Genomic DNA, 21080 nt, shown 5'->3' with positions numbered 1-21080 from the left:
TCTAAGGGTAGGTCAGACACTCTGTCCGGCATAGAAGCTCAATTATGACAGGAAGTAAACAATTCAGAATAGCTTCAGGAAGTTCCTGAAACTGACCAGATTCTCTAGCCCTCTCTTTCCAAAAGTATGTAAATAGTAGACTGCTTAGAGTCACTTTAAGTCTAGCCAAGCTTTAAAGAAGATTCTGACCAGCCCAACAGCCTAGAGGAAGCAAGGACCAGCCAAGCAAGCTGAAAGAAAAAGGGCCCCAGTTGAACTGTATGGAAAGGGTCAGACCAACAGAGCCACCTGGAAGGGACACCTTCCAATCTGTTGAGCTGCCTATCAGCTGTGCCGTATGCTCCAGGTTTCCAGGTTTTGTGAACTATCACCCAAACTGGGATAGGCTTTGCTGTCCTTGAGTCATTTCTGTAAGAACCACAGCAAAACTCATTGATTTACCAAGTTGAACTTTGCTGGTATCCATACTTTTGTCTGTCACAGGCTTCCTCTTTGGGGTGAGTGGATGTGTATATTGACTCTCCTCAGGAAAAGTCTGTCCACATAAAGGTAACCAGTTAGGGAACTCGTCCTTGGTGAGGCCAATTCTCCCTCTTTTAGCAGTTAACTTATAATTCTTTGCCTAGGCTTGTGCACCTCACCCCTGGGAGATTTTCCCCTTCTACATTAGCATGTCTGTTGATGCTGCTGTTCAGATCTTAGTTTAGGCAGCATTTCTAGGAGGCACTGTCTCACAGCAGACGTCCTAGTCCTCTGGCTCTTACAGTCTTTCTGCACCATCTTTCGAGGTGTTCTTTGAGCCTTAAGAGAGGATTTGTGCTGTTCATATATCCACACCAGATATCCCCAACCATCTGTTCATCTCTGTATTCTGTCCTCTTGTGGTTTTCTGTGTTGGTTCTCATTTGCTGAAGCTTCTTTGATGAGGGTGGGACCTGCTCTTCACTGTAAGTATGAGGATAATATTGAGAATGTAGTTAGGAATTAAGCTGCTCTAATAAAGTGGGGATGGTAGGCTCTCTAAGATCCATGACCTCACTAACCTAGTGAAACTGGACGATTTCTAACACCAGGAATGCTTTCTCTTCTGCTGAATGGGGCTTAAGTCCAATTAGACAATTGTTGGTTAGCGCCAACATGAGTGCCTTTATTGCCATGCTGGTGATTCTTGTGGTTCATAGATGTCATGACGATCTACATTTTTTTAAAAGGACTATAGAAAGTGTTGTGAGGATGTAGAAAAATTGGAGCCTTTGTGCATTGCTAGTGGAAATGTAAAATTGCACAACCATTATGGAAGCAATTTGACAAACCCAAAATAGTTAAGTATAGAACTATCATTTGACCTAGAAACTCCTCTCTACAGGAAACTGGAGCATAATGACTGCTTATTAGTTAAGATACTGACTGCACTTCCAGAGGACCCAGGTTCTATTCCCAGCACCCACATGCTGACTCAACCATCTGTAATTCTAGGCCCAGGGGGTTTGATGCCATCCTCTGACCTCTGGACACTGAGCATGTATGAGGTATACAGATAATACATGCAGAAAAAAGCCTCCTTTATACATAAAATAATAAATTACTAAAACTTTTAATCTATACACAAATGTTCATAGTTTTATTCATAGTAGCTTAAAAGTTGAAAAAAAACTGAATATCCAGCAATTGAGAAATGGGTAAAGAAAATATTATATATCCATTTAGTGAATATACAATATTTGGAATATATTCAACTATATAAGAATAAATTATTGTTATATTCTACAACATGGATGAACCTCAGGAATAATTTCTTATGTGAAAGAAGTTGCACGTTGAGGCCTTGTGTTGTATGATTACATTTGTTTACTTTTATGATTATTATGGGTTAAACTAGGGTGTTGAACATGTTAGAGATTAGTACTCTACCACTGACCTGTCTCCCCAACCCTTACCATATCATCTATATAAAATGATACAAAGAGGCAAATCCATTCGAACAAGCCAATTATTTGCTAGGAGATGGGGAGGTGGGAAGTTGATGTTAGCTTTTAATAGGTTCAGTGTTTTTGTCAGGATAAAAATGGACAAAATTGTACCAGTTCTACCACATAGTACATGCCCTAGTATATACTTGAAAATGTTAAATTTTGTTTTATGTGAATTATATTTAAATATAATGATTTAAGTACTTGATCCCCAGAAAGAGAACAGACTCATGCAAGTTGTCTCTAACCTATACATCTGTGCTGTGACACCTGGGTATAACTGTGCATAAAGTAAATATGTTTTAAAATTTCAAGATTATAAAGATTTTGGGGGCCCTCAAAAAAACTGGTTGTCCTTGAAAACCAATAGAGAATTGAATCTCTGCTGTGGCTTTTAGAAAATCCTAAAAGGAAGGTTCGGGTTGTATTTTTTATAACTGCACGGGAAGAGTCCTGATCATTAAGGAGCTCTCTGCTCAGTGCCAAGGAATGTATTAGAGGGATGTTAGGCAAACTGAGATGATAAAACCAAATTACCTCCTCGGAGAAAATATGTGTAGTTCAGAAGCAGCAGGGAAGTTAGGAGACTAATAGGTAGTGGGCTGAGCCTGAAGAGATGCAAGCTTTCTTTTTTTAATGTACAATCCAACAGGAGCTCTCCCTAGATTTTGTTCTAAAATAAGAGCATTTTCACACATTTTAATTGCTCTGTGATAACAACAGTGTGAACTCCATCCACAAACATTTATTATCTATTTAGTTTTGCTCTAATTCAGTGTAGCAAGAATTCACCTTATAAGTAGAAGTAACGATCCATTTAGTAAAAAGAAGTCCCTTCCCACATTACTAATCATGTTGTACATTTCTATGCTAAAGTATTAATAATGCTCTTTGTCCATTTTTAGACAATATTTACAGGGTCCTATTCACAAAGCAGAATTTTTATGAACTGGACCATGACTTAGGAACTGGAATATTAAAAAATATTTTACTTAAGAGTGTAGATTTCATATTTTATGTCATGATTTCAGGTAAAACTTTTATGTTTTTATAAACCTTGATATCACCTAGTATTATGTTTATAGGACTCTTTAGGAAACACTTAAAAAGTGTGTGTAACTTTAATAACTATCTAAGTTGTTCTTATATTTTCCAGAGTTGGCATTCATCCCATCCTTTATAGTGATGATACAGGACAAAGAGGAATGGATAAAAACATTGGTGAGCAACTCAACAGAGCATATGAAGCCTTCCGACAAGCGTGCATGGACCGAGACTCGGCAGTAAGAGAGCTGCAGCAGAAGGTGTGTGCTTTGGATTGGAAAGCTGATTATTTTTCTTGGCAATTGAGGTTAAGAACTGAGAATGTTTGATTGCTAGAAAATATTTGGAGAACTATAGTTATTAAAACACAAGAGTATAATAATAAATAATAAAATAATAACATTGAGATTTTTGTTACCTTTTAAAAACATTTTGTGTCCTATGGAAAAGGTTGATTTGATGGATTAATTTTAAAGTGATTATGATTAAGATAGAACATTGTTTCTTTTTTTCTTTTTTTTAAATTTTTTTAAATTTATTTTTCCATTCAAAAATTTATACTTTCTTCCCTCCTCCCATTCCCCTCCCATTCTCCAATCACCCTCTTCCCTCCTCCTCCCTCCTTAAGAGAGAGCAGGGAACCCTGCCCTGTGGGAAGTCCAAGCCCCCCTCCCCCATATCCAGGTCTAGGAAGCTTTGCATCCAAATAGACTAGGGTCCCAAAAAGTCAGGACATGCAGTAGAAACAAGTCCCAGTGCCTTTATCAATGGCTTCTCAGTCAGCCCCCATTTTCAGCCACATTCGGAGAGTTTGGTTTAATTGCATGCTCATTCAGTCCTGGTCCAGCTGGATTTGGTGAGCTCCCATTAGATCAGGCACACTGTCTCAGTATATAGCTTTTACAGTTTCTCCGTATATAGCTTTTAAATGTCACTCTTTTATATAAGAAATAAATATAAAGTCGTTTTATAACTGAAAGACTTTAATCACTGCTTCTCAGTTTTGCATTGTTTCTTTCCATTTTTTCATATTGTCACTTGGGTACCAGGAACTAATGTATCCTGGAACTAAATTTGTTATTAATTTATCATCTTCCATTCTTTATGACAGTTAAGATAGAACAGAAGATGATAAATTATTACAGTGATGTGGCATAAGTTCATAATCGGGACTCATGGAAAAGACACGTGGAAAGGTCTGGAGGAGTCTGTTCCCTCTTCCTGTGGACTTCCCCAGCTTCACAAGTTCTGTCACATGTGTGCCAAGTGTAAGAAATTCCACTCTAACATTCACAGTCACTGGGTTTTGCTGTTATTTTTGAGTTCAGAGCTGGCTTCACAGATACACTGTATCTACCAAACGTCCACATGCGGGGAAAGTAGATCCTCCATAGACTTATTACTCTGTCTAAATAGGCCGACTCAGCAGTCACAGTCTTACCACTTAAGAATGTTTTAAAAGTCAGTTTCCAAATATGAAAGGATCAATTTTGCAAGTAGGCCTTTATGAAAATAAGAGCCAGTAGATCTACTAGGAGGAATGTTAGCTTATTCCTCCACAGGCAGTTGGAGGTAGGGGAACTTGCATTGATTCCTCTGGTTAAAAAAGTCCTTGAGGAGCTAGTGGTTTAAAGTAGTTGCCATGAAAGCATGACGGTCAGATTTGATTCCCAGCATCCATGTAGATGTTGGGTGGGCATAGTGATCTGTCTGTAATTCCAACTCTTGAAAGCCAGATAATCATTCTAACACATTTGCAAGCTCTCAGGTTCACTTGACAGACCCTGCCTCCATGAATAAGGTTGAAAGTGATTGAAGAAACTTAGAATCTATCTCAGGCCTCCACGTGCACACACTTGCCCACAAACATGAACATACAAGCACACATATAGATATATATGAAGAAAAAACATTATTCATGAAATTTTGAAGTCAAAAGAGGCTATCCATGAAGTTCTTTGTTCATTCAATAAATATAGTGTGTCATCTATACAATTTCTTCCTTTCTAGGTAATCCAGCTACTATTAAACATTTCTGTATATACCTTCCTGAATTCTACAAAATCCATCTTTATTCTTTGTGAATCTTCTCTTTGTTTGTAAAAGAATAGTGTTATTGAGTGAACTAAAGACTCTAAATCTTCTCATTTTAAGTAGCTAGAAGGAAGAGGGCATGATATGACAGGGCCTTCAAAAATTATTTAATGTAGGAAAAAAGTAAAAAAAAAAACAAATTTTTGTCTTCCTACGTCACAATTAGGCTCATTAAGGGACTTAACAGTTCTATTTGTGTTTAGGGTACCTTGGAACTAGGGAAGAAGATGATGCAGTTTTGAGAATACTAAAATAAGTAAAACATTATTATACATTTTAGAACTTTCAGATGTTCAAATAGGTAGTAAATAAGATGGTTATTGCATATATACTTTTAAAAAACAGAAAAGAAAAAGAGGCTCACTGGCTGATAGCTGACTGTTATCAGACATGACAGAAAAGATCAGGTAGTGTGTGACCTAGGGAAGAGGCATCTAATTCTTTCTTTGTGAGTCAGGTCAGCACAATATGAGTTCACATTTGGGCTAAGAACTCTTGTTAGGAAGAACATAGTAAGCTAGGAGACAGGGATCACGCACGTGTGTCTGTAATACAAGAAGTGAGGGCGTGTTTGCTACCTTGCATGTCTTACAAGGTGGTCCTATGACTTCATTAAAAATGATGAGGTATTATGGGAAAAGAAGCTGTAAAGATAATAGCCCCATCATGAAGAATATGACTAAGTATGTATCTTTAATTAGTCAGAAATTACTGAAGAATTTTATGCTTTAGAAAACTCTTGACACTGACAAAGAACCCAGCGAACATACTGAAGACATGTTACATATGTTCTAAGTGTAAATTATATTAAAAATGGCAATCTTTATACTTTATAAATTACAATATGTGCATTAATGTAAAATTCATATATTAATAATTGTGTAATGTATTAAACCTTTACTAACATATATTAGATAGTAAGTATATGTAGGTTTATTGCACTTTGGTTGAGAAAAATAAAAACCTGAATATCAATAATTTTAAGAATTTAAAATAAGGCACTGAATTAGCAGTTATGTGTGAATTTTAAAAAAGACCTAATTTCTTTTTTCCAGACAGTGTTTCTCTGCATAGCCCTGACTGTCCTGGAACTCACTCTGTAGACCAGGCTGGCCTCAAACTCACAAAGATCCTCCTGCCTCTGCCTCCCAACTGCTGGGATTAAAATTGTATGCCACCACCACCCAGTGACCTAAAATTTCTCTAGTAGATAAAATGACAAGAAGGTGGCACCTGAGTGTAGGTCACTTAGGAAGATGATGAAAGTAGACTCTATAATGTTTAGTTTAATGCTGATCACTGAAATCAAGAGTGATGAAGAACTTAGAGTTCGGTTATGGGGAAATAATATATATATTGCAGTTCTAATTCTTAGGTTTAGACCTGTGGAACATATGGGTGAACTATCTGATGGGTAGGTATGAACACTGTTCTGTAGGCTTACAAGGAGTTCTGTATGGAGACTGATGGTTTGAATAAGAATGGTCCCCACAAGCTCATACATTTGGCTGCTTAGTCACCATGGAGTGACACTATATGAAAAGATTAGGATAAAGGGGGTGGCTTTGTTGGAGGAAGTGTGTGAGGAGGGACTTTGAGGTCTCAAAAGCTCATGCTAAGCCCAGAGTCAGTCAGTCTCTCTCTCTCTCTCTCTCTCTCTCTCTCTCTCTGCCTATGGTCAGGATATAGTTCTCAGCTGCTGCTCCAGTACTCTGCCTGCATGCTGCATGCTTCCTGCAAGTGATGATAGTGGACTAAACCTCTAAAACTAAGCAAGCCTCCAGTTAAATGCTTTCTCTTTTAATGGTTGTCTTGATTATGGGTCTCTTCGTGGTAATATAATATAACCGTGACTAAGATAGTGACTAGAGCTAGAACAAGACTGTGTAGTTTTAAATGGTATTTCTCAGTTAGAATGTGTAGTAGCTTGAATAAATATTTAAAAAACGAAAGTATGTTAGAATGAAAGGAAGAGAAAGACTCGCAATTTAGAATGTAGTTTAAGCAGTTTGAAGACAGAGACCCAGAGAACACTGGGATTTTAAAGAAGAAACATAAAGGGGGGCCCTTTAAAGAGACTTAACAACAACAAAAATAGTCTACAAAGCCAGGAACAAATTAGAGAAGAAAACATAACAGAAGCCACAGGAAAGGGGTCTCAGGAAGGGTACAGTAGTTAGCACAACTAGATAGCCAAGTGACTTGATAAGAGGATAGTGGAAGGTGGCATTGTATTTGGCCATGTGTGGAGGTTGTTGAAATTCTAGGGCTGTTAGTGGAGAGGGGAACATAGTACACTGAGGCCTGGGGAACAAAGGCAAAGGACAGACAACTGCCAAAACCTGTGAAGGCTAGAGAAGTGTTTTTGTGTTTTAGAATGAGTGAAATGAAGAAAGACAGCTTTAATGAGAAGGCACAAAGAATAATTCAGTTCCTGGCAGCACAACTGTTGGGGGAAGCTACTTGTTCATTTCCCAGCCACCTAGACTTCATATAACCACACAGAAACTGTGTTAATTAAATCACTGCTTGGCCTATTAGTTCTAGTCTGGCTTCTTATTGGCTAGCTCTTACACCCTTAACTAACCCATCTCCATTAATCTGTGCAGCACCATGAGGTCGTGGCCTACTGGCAAAGTTTCTACAGGTTCCAGTGACTACATGGCTTCTCCATGACTCTGCCTACTCTCTCTCTATAGATATCTCTTCCAGCCTGGCTATATTTTGTTAAGCCATTGGCTGATAGCAGCTTCTTTGTTAACCAGTAAAAGCAACACATATACAGAAGGACTTCCCACACTATTTCTCTTTTCTGTTTAAATAAAAAGGAAAGTTTTAATGTTAACATAGTAAAATTACATATAACAAAACAGGTATCAAGCCAGAATTACAGTTACAATATTTATATCTATTATCATAACTAAGGAAACCTATAACTATCTATTCTTCAACTCCATCAAAGACACCAGATGGATATAATATTACCTAAGTTAACAGGAAGTGCATTGTAAGCAACTTCCAAAACTCTAGAATTGATAAGAGACATCTTGCTACCTGGACTGTCACCCAAAGGTCTTCTGTAATGATGCAGGCACCCATCTTCAGCCTACTGGCCCATAGTATTCGGCAGACTTTTCCATGAAACAGAAAATTTCAAAGACAGTTCCACCTATATTGACAATTTGCCAATTTCTTCTGTGTCCTGCAGAAAGTCTTACACACTCTTTCATGAAGCAGGAACCTCAAAGGACTGTCTCACCTTTAGGCAGCTTCAGCAGTCATTTTTCTGTGGTTCCTGCAATTCCAGTCTAGCAGTTCAGGCAAGAGCAGTTTCTTGCCCAAATGGCATACAGGTTAGCAGAGAGCTGAATTCAAGAAAGAAGGGGAGAAGGAGGCAGCCACTTGGTTTGTTTGTAGAAATGCTGAGCTTAGGTTTGAAACTAACCAGGAGTAGAACACAAATGTTCTCTCAGGACTGGAGAGAAAAAGACTGAAACACACACACACACAAAGATAAATGTGGATGTCAGAGGAAGTGATTAAAAAAAGAGTTTCATGTAAAAGTGGGTTTTTTTCTGTGAAATACAGCGTCAGCTACTAGATAAAGTGATTTGAGAGTGAGAAATAAGAAAAAAATGTTACATTCAAATTATTTTGAGTTTTTAGTAATAACAGTTTATATGTTTGCTGGTTGTTTTTCAGCAGCTGTAGGTAAGATCCAAAGTTAAGTGGTGTTCTCACACATTAAGATGCTAATTCAGGATTGAGAGTAAAAGGAGTGTAAGTACAAACAGGTGATGACAATTATGTACCCGGAAACATGAGTTGGAACTACAAACAAGATATTAAGAACAAAGGCTGTTGATGGTGGAGGTCGTTTGGAAGAATGGAAAGACTATATTGCCAACTTAGCACCAATTGATGGTTAGAATCCCCTGTCTTAAGTCATGAGAGTAGGTAGCTAGAATGAGTTGAGGAAGTAGAACACTTCCTAGAGTGACTAATGGGGTTTAGAGAAGCTGTGTGAAAGAACCAGAGTTGTTGAATATGTGAGAATGACCAAAATATCAGATGATAACAGTTCTGAAAGAGAGACAGTCATATAATTAAATGCCTTGTGTTTTCTTCATAAGTGCTGCTCCAGAACTGGAAATGATAGGCTAGGATGGTATTTGTCCTTTTGTTGTCCCATAACCTACTTCATTGTCCAATCTTTTGGATAGGCAGTATCACACAAGTTCATTTGAGGTATTTGTATCCTTGGAAAACAGTGTAATTGTCCTCATTTTGAAGTGGTGTGTCAACTGCAAAAATTGAGATTTATTAGCCATTAAATCATCTGTGGTATAATAAAACAGCCATTTTGGCATTGGGTTTCATATTTGATCTTATTATCTTTTTTGTTTGTTTGTTTTGGTTTTGGTTTTTCGAGACAGGGTTTCTCTGTAACTTTGGAGCCTGTCCTGGAACTAGCTCTTGTAGACCAGGCTGGCCTTGAACTCACAGGGTTCTGCCTGCCTTTGCCTCCCTAGTGCTGGAATTAAAGGCGTGTGCTACCACCAAAACTTAACTTTTCCTGTAACATTTTTTGAGGGGAAAATACCTATCTAACGTGAATAATAGAGCTCAGTCCATAAAACGAGATGTAGATTCTATAATGTGAATTGTCAGCAGTGAGGTCACGGGTACCCAAAGAGCTTGCTAGAAACTTGAGGGATGCAGTGTCCCTAGTACTCAGATTTTATTAGAGGCAGTTGTATGAAAAGATACTATATAATCATTAAACTATGTTTATAAGGAAATACAATGTTTTGTAAATTGTTTTGTTTACCAGGGGGAACAAAGACAAGGAAGTATGACTAGAAAAATATATGAGAACAGAACAAGCCTTAGTTCTTGAATAGCGCATTCCCAGACCCTTGAGGTGGGAACATCCTTTGTGCAGTTCATTTCCCTCCATCTTAGTCTGCCAAGGGTCAGTGTGCTCTTAGATGCAAAATGTGCTTCTCATATAAGGCTGTTGCCAACATGTACATTTTAGCATTTTAGAGATTTTCTTATGTGGTCATTTGTTCTATAAATTACCAAGTCTAACTCATTGATTTTCTTCCTTCATATACTTTAAGATGTAAGATTGAATTTTCTAGGTAAAACAAGCTCATTTAGAAGTGACACATTTTCTAACGTCAATAATAAGATAAGAGCAAAAGCTTTGAAGTCAAACCTGGATTTTTAAAAATTGTCTACCACTTCCAAGATTTTCAGTCTTGTTGATCTGAAGATTGAAGCTATGGCCTCAGAAATACAAAATACTATATATCTGTTGATACTGGTTAAGGGGTTGTTGTTTATTTGTTCAGATATTGAGCTTAAGTAGTAGCTAGGGAAGGTGCTCAGCAAGCAGCTGAAGATGGGCCTTTGAAGTAGAGTCACACTTAGAAATGCAAATTGAGCTCATCAGCAACTTGATGACTTTTGCTGTGATAAAAGGTGGTGCTTTAAGTAATGATTACAGAGCAAGAGAAAACAATAGAAACAGTGAGGGCAGAAAAGTGACTGAGCCCAACTGCTCTTTCCAATGTTGCAGTCTTTCTAAAGATTTGACCTGTCAAGAGACAGTCACAAGATGAGAGGCTACTAAGTTTTAGGCCTACATTCCCATACAAAAGCATCAAATATATAAAGATGGACCCATAATAAGTTGTAAGAGCTGGAAAAACCAATGATCTACAGCAGCCAAGGTTATGCCTGCTAAAGAAAAGTCACGTTCAGAATGGCTGGACATTTTGTGACATTTTTCTTGCCTTTGTGCTGCTACCGTCCTGGCATAGCATATGTTTGGAGGAAAGGGCCCAACTTTTGGTTCCCTCCCTACTGATGAAGGAACATAGCAGAGCTTGATTTTGGTGATATGGTCATACCTAAAAGGAAAGAAGACTACTAAGTATACTCTTTAGCATAGTGCCATCTAGCCAGCTAAAACACTGTATTTCGAGCAGGATGAATGAGAGGAGATATGGGGAATAATGAGCAGTCCTTGCACATTTTTTGGCTATGATGAGGTTACATGCAGAGTTTCAAACACTACAGTATTCTTTAAAATGTGAAGTTAAATACTTAATTGTTCTATTGTTCATGCCAAGTTGCCTGTCACTGATTTCTGCTGTTGTTCTATGAGAAACTAAATATATTTAAGAAAGATTTAAGTAAATTCTCTTGACCATCTTTCCAGAAGAATCAGTACTAAAACAAAACAGTTGAATTTTGTAAGCTGATTGCCATTTATGAGCCATAAATACTGGGCTGTAGAAGATGCCCTGCAGTGGACCTCTTATCCTTGTCCATGAGTCTTCTCAGTATATGATCAGGGGATAGTGATTGCTTTGTTGCAAAGAAATATGTGAAGTAAAATTTGTCTATTCTTGCTCAGTCTTGATTAAAGACGAAAAATTAACAGGCTTACATAGAAAGGAAGCAGTCTTAATTCAGAAATTGTTTAGGTGCTAATTTGTAAGTTTTTCTTCATACAAATAAGAAAGGTAACTGATGTATGATATTTAAAGTCATCCAATTTGTTAAGCAAGGAGCTTAAAGACCATAAATTTGGCTATGTCCTCTTTTTTATCATGGGTACTCTGCAGTGCTTTCTGGTAACTAATATACAACAATAAGTAATATTTTGTAATGGCTAATACCAAAGCACTATATTATGGGTACTACTTTTTACAGAATACTTCTATGAGCGGTAGCTGTAGCTTAGGTGGTAGGATATAGTTTTTCTATCATACACAAGACACTGGATTCAACCCCTAGCAATTCATGAATAAGGTGTGGTACTGCATGCCTTTGATCTCAGCTCTCAGGAGATCAGTTCTAGGTTATCCTTGGGTATGTGTGGGTTTGCAGCAACCTAGGCTAGAGACCCTGTTTCAGAATATAAATATAAAAAGTACTGTCACATGTACTGAAGAGACAGCTCAGGAGTTAAGAGCATTTATTGCTCTTTCAGGAGGCCTAGGTTCAGTTCCCAGCACCCATATAGCAGGCTTACAACTTCTGTGGCTCCAATTTCAAGGGCTCAAACACCCTCTCTGGCCTCTGCAGGTTCCAGGCATTCATTGGTACACATGCAGACCAAATATTCATAAATAGAAAATAATAATTAAAAACATTTTAAAGTACTTTTGTTAAATGTTAAGCATATATGTGATTAAGAAGTACTGAAAGCTTTGCAACCCACAACCAATCACTTTGACTTGACATAAATAGTCTCAGTATTAACACTCTACTTCCCTTTCCTTCAGCCCTCAACATATTCTCTATGTAGAGTAGATAAAACATTTCATTCTTTTTTGGGGGGGGGTGTTTTGAGGGTGTTTTGAGACAGAGTTTCTCTGTGCAACCTTGGCTGTTTTGGAACTCACTTTGTAGAACAGACTGGCCTCTAACTCAGAGATCCACCTGCCTCTGCTTCCCAAGTGCTGGGACTAAAGGCGTGCTTCACCACCACCTGGCCCATTCTGTTTTTTCTATTGAAGCTATGGGTATTAACATTATTGCTGGTTTTTTCTTCTTCTGTAGATATTGTCAGTTTTGAACATCAAATAATTTTCTGTTCCTTACAATTTAAAATGTCTCCGTATCTTTCTCCCAGATTTTAATCCTCAGAAATGTCTTGTGAAAACTTTTAGGCATCTCTGAATGTCTTGTAGGGGCCTGGTGCCCATTTGGACGGTAGCTCCTATTAACTGCATCCTCTGTGAGGGATAAACATGAATCCTCAGCTGACTGAAGTTACAGAAGGGCAAAAGAGCTGAACTATGTTTATGGCCCTTTTAAAGGCCTTAATCCCATTACTGAGGGAACCCTGGCCCATTAACCTCTTCAGCATGAATTTTTCAGGGATACATTCAAAACATACCATTCTGCCCTTGCTATCTCCACTCCCAAATTCATGTGTGTAAACTTCATTCTTCAAAGGCTTGATGCATTTCAATAACAGCTTTAAAAATCCTAAGTACAAAGTCTTGCTTGAATCTGTAGATCAGATACAGATGAGACCCGAGGTACAGTTCATCCTGTAACACATTCCTTACCAGTTGGAAGCCTATAAAAGCAAACACGTTATCTGCTTAAAAATACGATGTTAGGGAGCTGGAAAGGTGAGTTAGTAGTTAAATAGTTAAGGCTGCTCTTCCAGAGGACCAGAGTTAGCCTCCCAGAATCAACATAGCAGCTTACCTTCTGTTTATCCAGTTCCAGAGAATCCCATGCCTTCTGCTGGCCCTCATGGACACTGCATACAAGTGATACACAGAAATACATGGCAGGGAAAGCATCTTTACACATAAAATTTTTTAAATATTCAATGATAAAACAAATATAGGATAGACATTCACATTCTAAATGGGAACAATGAGAAAGGAAAAGGGGATAACGGGTGCTAGGCAAATTTAAACCCAGCAGGGCAAAGACTAAATCATGAGGCATGAGAATCTTCTTTGAGTCCATGTCTCATCTTCTGTACACCCTCAAGACTTTAGGCGGTCCAGCACCATTTTTCTCTCTGTAAGTCTCCTGGTTTGGATGACATGCCTTTGATTCTCCCAGGCTAAAATTACACACTGGTCACTTGAGCAGTCTGGGATCTGAGTAGATCTTCTACCCTGACAACTCCACAAAACATTGCCCCTGCAGGGCACTCTACAGTGACTCAAAGCCCATTACCCTAGTGGGGACTCCAGTGGAGCAGCTCCCACAATTCTAAATAACATGTAGGTGCTTTTCTTGTTATTTAAGAGATCTATTTCTCAAAAAGAAAGAAAGAAAAAAAGATCTACTAACATTTACAAAGAGGTTAATCTATAACAGTATTTTATACTTGCCATTTCTTTTGATCATTCCAGTAAGGATCTTTATTTATTTATTTATTTTTGAGATGTGTCTCACTGTGTAACCCTGGCTGTCCTGGAACTCATTATGTAAAACGACTGACCTTGAGCTCACAGAGATGGCCCAATACTGGGATTAAGATCTGAACCACCATATCAGGCTGTTTTTTATTTCTGATAGAAGCTAAGGTCTAAAAGTGGGTCAGGGGGCAAAATTGGATTGTAAAATGTTGAGAATAAATGTATAGAATGACTTACAAATGGCTGTGGTCTAGCTAATCCAACAGTGGCTGCCTTTGAACAGAAGGTCCAAGAATCCAGTAGTTGTTCAGTCCACAAGGCTGGATGTCTCAGCTGATCTTCAGTGTGCACTGGGATCCCAAAGAAGTAGACTCTAATGCCAGTGAAAGAATGGACTTGATTGTGATGTGAGAGCAAACAGGCAAAGAGCAAAAGCTTCCTTCTTTCACATTCTTATATAAGCTTCCAGCAAAGGTGTGGCCCAGATTTAGAAATGGATTTCCCCACCTGAAAAGAACTGACTGGATTTAGAGGTTTCTATCCCTCCCAGTCCTGCAGTCGTTCAATCCCAAAGACGTACACAGAGGCCTACATTAATTATAAACGGATTGGCCTAGTAGCTCAGGCTTCTTATTAACTCTTATAACTTATATTAGCCCATAATACTTGTCTGTGTTAGCCATGTGGCTTGGTACCTTTTTTGGCAAGGCAGTCACATCTTGCTCTTTGTCTGGCTTCCTCTGTGTCTGGGTGATGACTGCGGTCTGAAACGTTCGTCTTCCTCTAATTCTCGTTGCCATGCCTCTACTTCCTGCCTGGTCACCTTCGCCCCGCCTGTACTTCCTGCCTGGTCACCTTCGCCCCATCTGTACTTCCTGCCTGGTCACCTTCGCCCCATCTGTACTTCCTGCCTGGTCACCTTCGCCCCATCTGTACTTCCTGCCTGGTCACCTTCGCCCCATCTGTACTTCCTGCCTGGTCACCTTCGCCCCATCTGTACTTCCTGCCTGGTCACCTTCGCCCCATCTGTACTTCCTGCCTGGTCACCTTCGCCCCATCTGTACTTCCTGCCTGGTCACCTTCGCCCCGTCTGTACTTCCTGCCTGGTCACCTTCGCCCCATCTGTACTTCCTGCCTGGCTACTGGCCAATCAGCATTTTATTAAAAATAATACAAGTGACAGGATAAAAGACCATCGTCCCACAGCCCTGGATTGAAGGTGTTCCTGCCTCAAAGATCCAGATTAGAAGTAGATCTTCCATTTTTCATTAAGCAAAAATTCCTCACAGATGTGCCCTTCCATTTCTGTGTTTAGTTACAGATGTAGTCAAGCTGACAACCCAGAATAGCCATCACAAGTCTACTTGTCAACCTGACACACAATCATACCTCCTTATGTCGTGATTAATTTCCAAATGAAAACAATAACCGGGTCATAATTAAACCTAACATGATATAACTGCCCCTCATACAACCACAAATACATTATAAGTTTAGAATATGTGGCAGTGACCCTTGAAGGACATTCTCTTAGTATCTAAAATGTAAATATAATAATTATTGATATTCTCTTATTTGGTGCTATGTAACAACTAAAAACTGAATAAAGAAAATATAAATATCTTTACAAATGCATTCTTTATAAAATATGAGAGAACCACTCATTTCAGTTATAATCCTCATTTCTAGGTTGCATGGCCTTAGCTGGTATTTATAACTATATTCATCTACACCCATTCTGTAATTCATCCACCCTTGGCAAGAACTCCAGCAGGTCTTAGCTCTTTTCCTGGCATAATGACCCATTCCTTCATTCCCAAGGGGGCTATTGTAATTTCTCATGGACTTCAATCACAGGATATAGTAGCACCCTAAAGGATCTCCTACACTCTAGACATCTCTTACCTCCATTGTGGAGAAGCAATCCAGTTTCTCCTTGATAATCTGGAACAATCACCTGCCTAATACTGTTAGTCCTTTCTTAGCCTGTTGGCTTTTAAGAATATCAGAAGCACAAAGTGGCGGGGGTGGGGGGATGGGGGGTGGGGGAGGAATCTGAGCTTTCAGTCCAACAGAATGTTTGTTTGACTCCTAGCAGAAGCACTCCCCACTCTGGAACCAAAACTTTAAAAGTAGTTTTTTATGGTTCCCCACTTACTGTCCTGAGAAATGGATGACAGTACGAGCAGTAGCTAATCAAACCGATAATCTGATCTGTCTTACTCAATATGTCTTAGATAAGTGCTCGTATTTAGTGGGTGGTTGGGTGGGGAGTTTATTAAGGTAGTATGCAGAGAATGGTTGAAGAAAGAGCTTCGTGCAAGTCAAAATATATGATCTTGTATGCTAAAAAAAAGTAAAATTGATGCTCAGATTACTAAAGTTGTATGACAGATTTTAAAAATAGACTGTGTATTAACTTTTGTCTAAACTGCTCTATATTGATGTAAGTAATATTTATTTTCCTTCATGAACTGTGGTGCTTCCTGTTGAGAACATTTTTTGTGCAAACAGAACCTTCAATAAAACTTTCATATCCCTTAATCTTGGAGCAATTTAAAATGTTTTTAAATTGAGACTATGTTTTATCCACTCAACATTTATTGAATTCCCTAGTAAAAATCATTGGAAGAAAGCCATAATGTTTTTTCAGAATATTGGGATTAATGCTGAAGATGATTGAAATAATATTTGAGCAATGTAGGGTATTATAAATGGCTTACAGACATTTGAAGCTCTCTCCCAGTATAGGAAGTAAACATCTTGGGAAATATGAAAAATTAGAGCATCCATTGTCTGCAATAGAAAAAATTCAACTAACAGAACTCTATCTTAATATTTATGAAACTTATGAAAACTTGAACAGCTGTATGTCCAAAATTATTGGAAATATGGTAGCATAGTTTTGAAGAGGACAGGCTGAAATTTTTCCTTAATAAAAGAACAAGTCTTTTTTATTAGAATTTTTTCATGTATATTAATGCTTTGCCTGCATGACACACATGCCTGGTGCCTACGGAGACCAGAAGAGGGCGTTGGATCCCTCAGAACTAGCGATACAGATGGTTGTAAACTGCCATGTGAGTGCTGGGAACCTAACCCAAGTCCTATGCAAGAGCAGCCTTTGCTATGAACTGCTGAGCCAGCTCTCCAGTGTCAGAATAATTTTTAAAATGAAGGTTTTGCTTTATTAATGATTCTAGAGTGCGCTTGAATAACCCTTTTTTATAAATTGACAATATATGTTATTATACATTTGATCTCCATCATGTTTTATTGTTGAACACTAAGAAAGAATACACAGCCCTTTGTGACACAAGTACCTATATACCTGTTTACTTCTTAGATTTTGGTAGACCACTTGTTTTGCTAGTCTTTGGAATTAGAAGGAGTGTCAAGTACACAGAAGCCAGAGTCATCTCGGCCAGATGGTGTTTGATACAGATGGATGGTTAGTTGTCATGCAGATCTCCTAGTTGGTAACTTGTTGCTGCCATCTGACTCAAAGAATCATTCACACACACTGGCTGTCAAAAGCATCTTCTCTTCTGTCTGTTTTAGCTGTCATGTCTGTGCTCTGTACAGAAGTGTTGACAAGACATTACTGTTGTACATTTTCAATGTGGTTGTTAGTGAGTTTTCTGTTTGCAGGGTCTTTGATAGTACTGGAATGCACTTGCTTTGTAATTGTATGTTTTAAAATGCTGTGATTTGCATTGATTTTCTCATCTTTTAAAAAGATTTCATGCTATTTGTTTATTCACAATCATTTGATTTAAAAAAAAAGATAAGTAACCTTGTTTTACTTAGTTTTCAAGCATCTAAAGCAAGGTCATTATCCCTCCATTACTTCAGGGCATTTTTGAAGGCATATCTATTTCTCAGATATTTCATTAACAATTTAATTAACTTGTTACTCAATTAATGTATACCTGTATACCAAGCACCTCAATATATGCCAGACACTGTGTGATACTAGTGATTACAGAAACAAGTAGTCTCTGCTCATCAGACATGAAGATAAGACAAGAATTCTTTAACTACCATAAACAACTACATGAAATGACCAGGACATGCTCTACTATTTGTCCAACTACACTTTCAGCATATGTGACTTTAAAATACATTACCATCTGATTTAAGAAATAGTTCAAGACTTCTATGTGAGATAGCCATTGATATATTAACTTTTCCAACTATTGAATACATTATTTATTATAATATGTTATAAGCAGATGTGCTGAAGTGTATCTTTAAGCTAGAGAGAGAAGATGAAAATTAATTGGCAGAAGTGTTCTGAGTTGGCTCCAAATGAACATACATGGTCTTTTGGTTTCTTCACTAAAACTGGGGAGAAAGCATAATAAATGAAGAATGGGCTGAGTCTTGAATGACTTAGGCATTTATTCTCAGCCTATCTCTAATTTTCTGCTTTTTAAAATCTGCTTACTTGCTCACTGAACAGCAGTAGAATATATATGCCCATCCAGATACAGTGAAAAATAGGTAATTATTGAAATTACTTATTGATGTTTATGAAGAATTTTGAGTTCTTTGAAATAAAAATGTCCTAAATGCATGAAGTACATAGGGAAGTCCTTAACATATTGCTGACTCTTTCACCTCATGAATTGTATGTAGCCCAGATAATTTTAAGGTATTAAGAACTAACTAATGTTTGCACCCTTTTTGTAGTCAGCTTACCACACTCATTCCAGCAGCTTGGGTGCCAGTGTATGTAAGGATAAGATGTCTTACTCTCGGAGCGTGGCTCTGCTTTAGACTTAAATATCTTGGGCTTGAATTCTCTGATGCTGAGACTCAGCATTGATTCTTTCTTCTACTTATGATAATCAGCATACATTTAACATAATTTGTGGAGTCCTGTTGGGGATGTCAAGTTATGTAAGATTGGCCTCACACAACATACAAAGTTAACATGCCAGTGGGGTTGCTTACCTGCTCTGTAAGTTATTCACGTTTGAAGTGTCTTGTGTATAAAAGTCCTTCTTTTACTTGGGTGTGTTATTTTTCTTTGATTTCTTAAATTTTTTTGTTTTTGTTTTTTATTTATGATTTCTTAAATTTGTATTAGAAGCTTAAGGAACAAATCTTTATAAAGAACTTTAGGCTTACTTGGGTTCTGAAAATAATACTTCATTAATTGTGAACTTTTGATTTAGTCAATTGAAATCAAACATCTAGTACATACCAGAGGTTGCAATAATTATTAAAATTCTTTTTATATTTTAAGGAATTTATATTTAGTCATTTGTTCCTCCAGTGGTAGAAAGAGGCAAAGACTTTTATAGTATGGTTTCTTAATATAACTTTTAAGAATGTACTAATTAGTTGTTATACAGCATTTTCAGGTTTTTCTTGAAGATTAACATATCTATATGTCTATATTCCTAATACATATGTCATTTTCATTGTTGTTTTCACAGGCAATATAATAAAGTAACAAGATGGGTGGAATAAAAATATAAGGGGATTATGCCACTTAAAATCTATAAGTAATATTTTTATATAATAAAAATTAACCTTGGTATTCTTGTTTCTGGACACTATACTTTCAGAATCCATATTTGTTCCTTTGGTTTTCTTAATATTTACTTCTAGCTACTTCTTTTGTGGGTTTGTACTCTAAAATTAATTTCAGTATTTATTTAAAAGATAAAAGTTTATCTTAAGACTGATATGTATTTTTAAAGCACAACTTTAATGCAAAATCCACTTAAGTTTTTTTCTTACTTAACAAGTATTAAATTTCAAATTACAGTACATTTGTCTTTACTAAAAGACCAAGAAAACATAGTGTCAATCTCTTGACTGAAATCTTTGAATAAGGCAATTTTTAAAATCTTATAGTGTTCTAATTGTTTTAAGTTACTAATATGATGATGATCACAAGTCAGTCCCTGGAGCCAGTCAGTGACCTGTAAATAGGTTTTTCAGTGACCTGGGCTTCAGGCAGCTCCTGTGCTTATTAATAGACAGTAAATGCATCTGTCAGTGAGTATCAGGCTAACTGGGTTGGGCTTATTTTTTCCTTCAGACTGAGAGCTATGAACAAAGAATACGCGAGCAACAAGAACAGCTGTCGTTTCAACAAACTCTTATTGACAAGCTAAAATCACAGCTACTTCTGGTGGATTCCAGTCGAGGTATTTTCCTTTCTTCTTTTCTTCCTTTTTTAAATGTATTTCTGAACTTTAGAGAAAAGGTAAATTTTGAGTTTTTCTATTTTTGTGCTTTATTAGTACTGATGCAGAAAGCATAGTACAACTATACATTATGATTATTTAATTGAAATTTGTAGGACATGGAGAAGTGGACACTCACAAGTCTATAGGCTGAAACCTTGGATTGATAAAAGTTCCTAGAGGGCACTTTGCCAGTGAATAACAGAAAGCTTTTTAAAAAGTTGGTGCCTTTGAGATGAAAGTATCAGCCCTAAAAGGATAAGATGAGGTGTGTAGGTGCTGGAAGATGGACATACATTGTACGTCACCATAGATTTCTAGAGATGAAAAGTCAGAAGAGGCCTCTGAGCTCTCAGATAGCCTAACATGTGCTGTGCCCTTCCCATTCCTGTCCTATGCTTCCCTCCATTTAAATGTCATTTGAGTAAACAATCAAAAAAGGTAAGTTTCAGTGAAACAACTGGGTAGCCAAGAAAAGCAGTGATAATAATTGTTAACTTGCCATCAGTATGTAGGTTCATGGTCTGCAGCAAAGTAAGATATAAAAATAAATATAATTTATTTCATGTGTACAGAAAAACATTGCGTTTATATGTAGAAAAGCAAAAGATAAACCATAATGTTAATTAGAAAAGTTCACAAGTAATGAAAATTAGATAGCTTTTTTGTTTTTTTTAAATAAATTTTTAAAACTTGTTTATGGATGTTTTGCCTGAATCATGAGTCTGTACCACATGTGTGCCTAGTACCTACCAAAACCTGAAGGAGTGTTAGACCTCCTGGAACTGGAGTGAGTAGATGGTCATGAGTCACCATGGGGTCCTCGGGAAGGGCAGCAGTGCTCTTAACCAAGC

General features: G+C 37.5%; 1 protein-coding gene across 4 annotated transcripts in view; it reads left to right on the top strand.

Moving 5' to 3' along the window:
• The window catches only part of Tank (TRAF family member associated NFKB activator), an 83404-nt gene that overhangs the window by 29293 nt on the left and 33031 nt on the right, over positions 1-21080 (top strand). For all 4 annotated transcript variants that reach the window (XM_050121693.1, XM_050121701.1, XM_050121687.1 and 1 more), the window contains exons 2-3: positions 3127-3274; positions 20079-20187. In XM_050121693.1, the coding sequence (XP_049977650.1) occupies positions 3176-3274; positions 20079-20187 (208 nt within the window). In that variant the 5' untranslated portion in view covers positions 3127-3175. The remainder of the gene's footprint in view (positions 1-3126; positions 3275-20078; positions 20188-21080) is intronic.

Source organism: Alexandromys fortis, unplaced genomic scaffold, assembly GCF_014885135.2.
Source record: "Alexandromys fortis isolate MF-2015 unplaced genomic scaffold, M_Fortis_MF-2015_v1.1 scaffold_8_9099976_23576923, whole genome shotgun sequence".
NCBI lineage: Eukaryota > Metazoa > Chordata > Mammalia > Rodentia > Cricetidae > Alexandromys > Alexandromys fortis.
The sequence above is the reverse complement of the archived record's forward strand: the minus strand, read 5'-3'. Positions and strand labels throughout refer to the sequence as shown.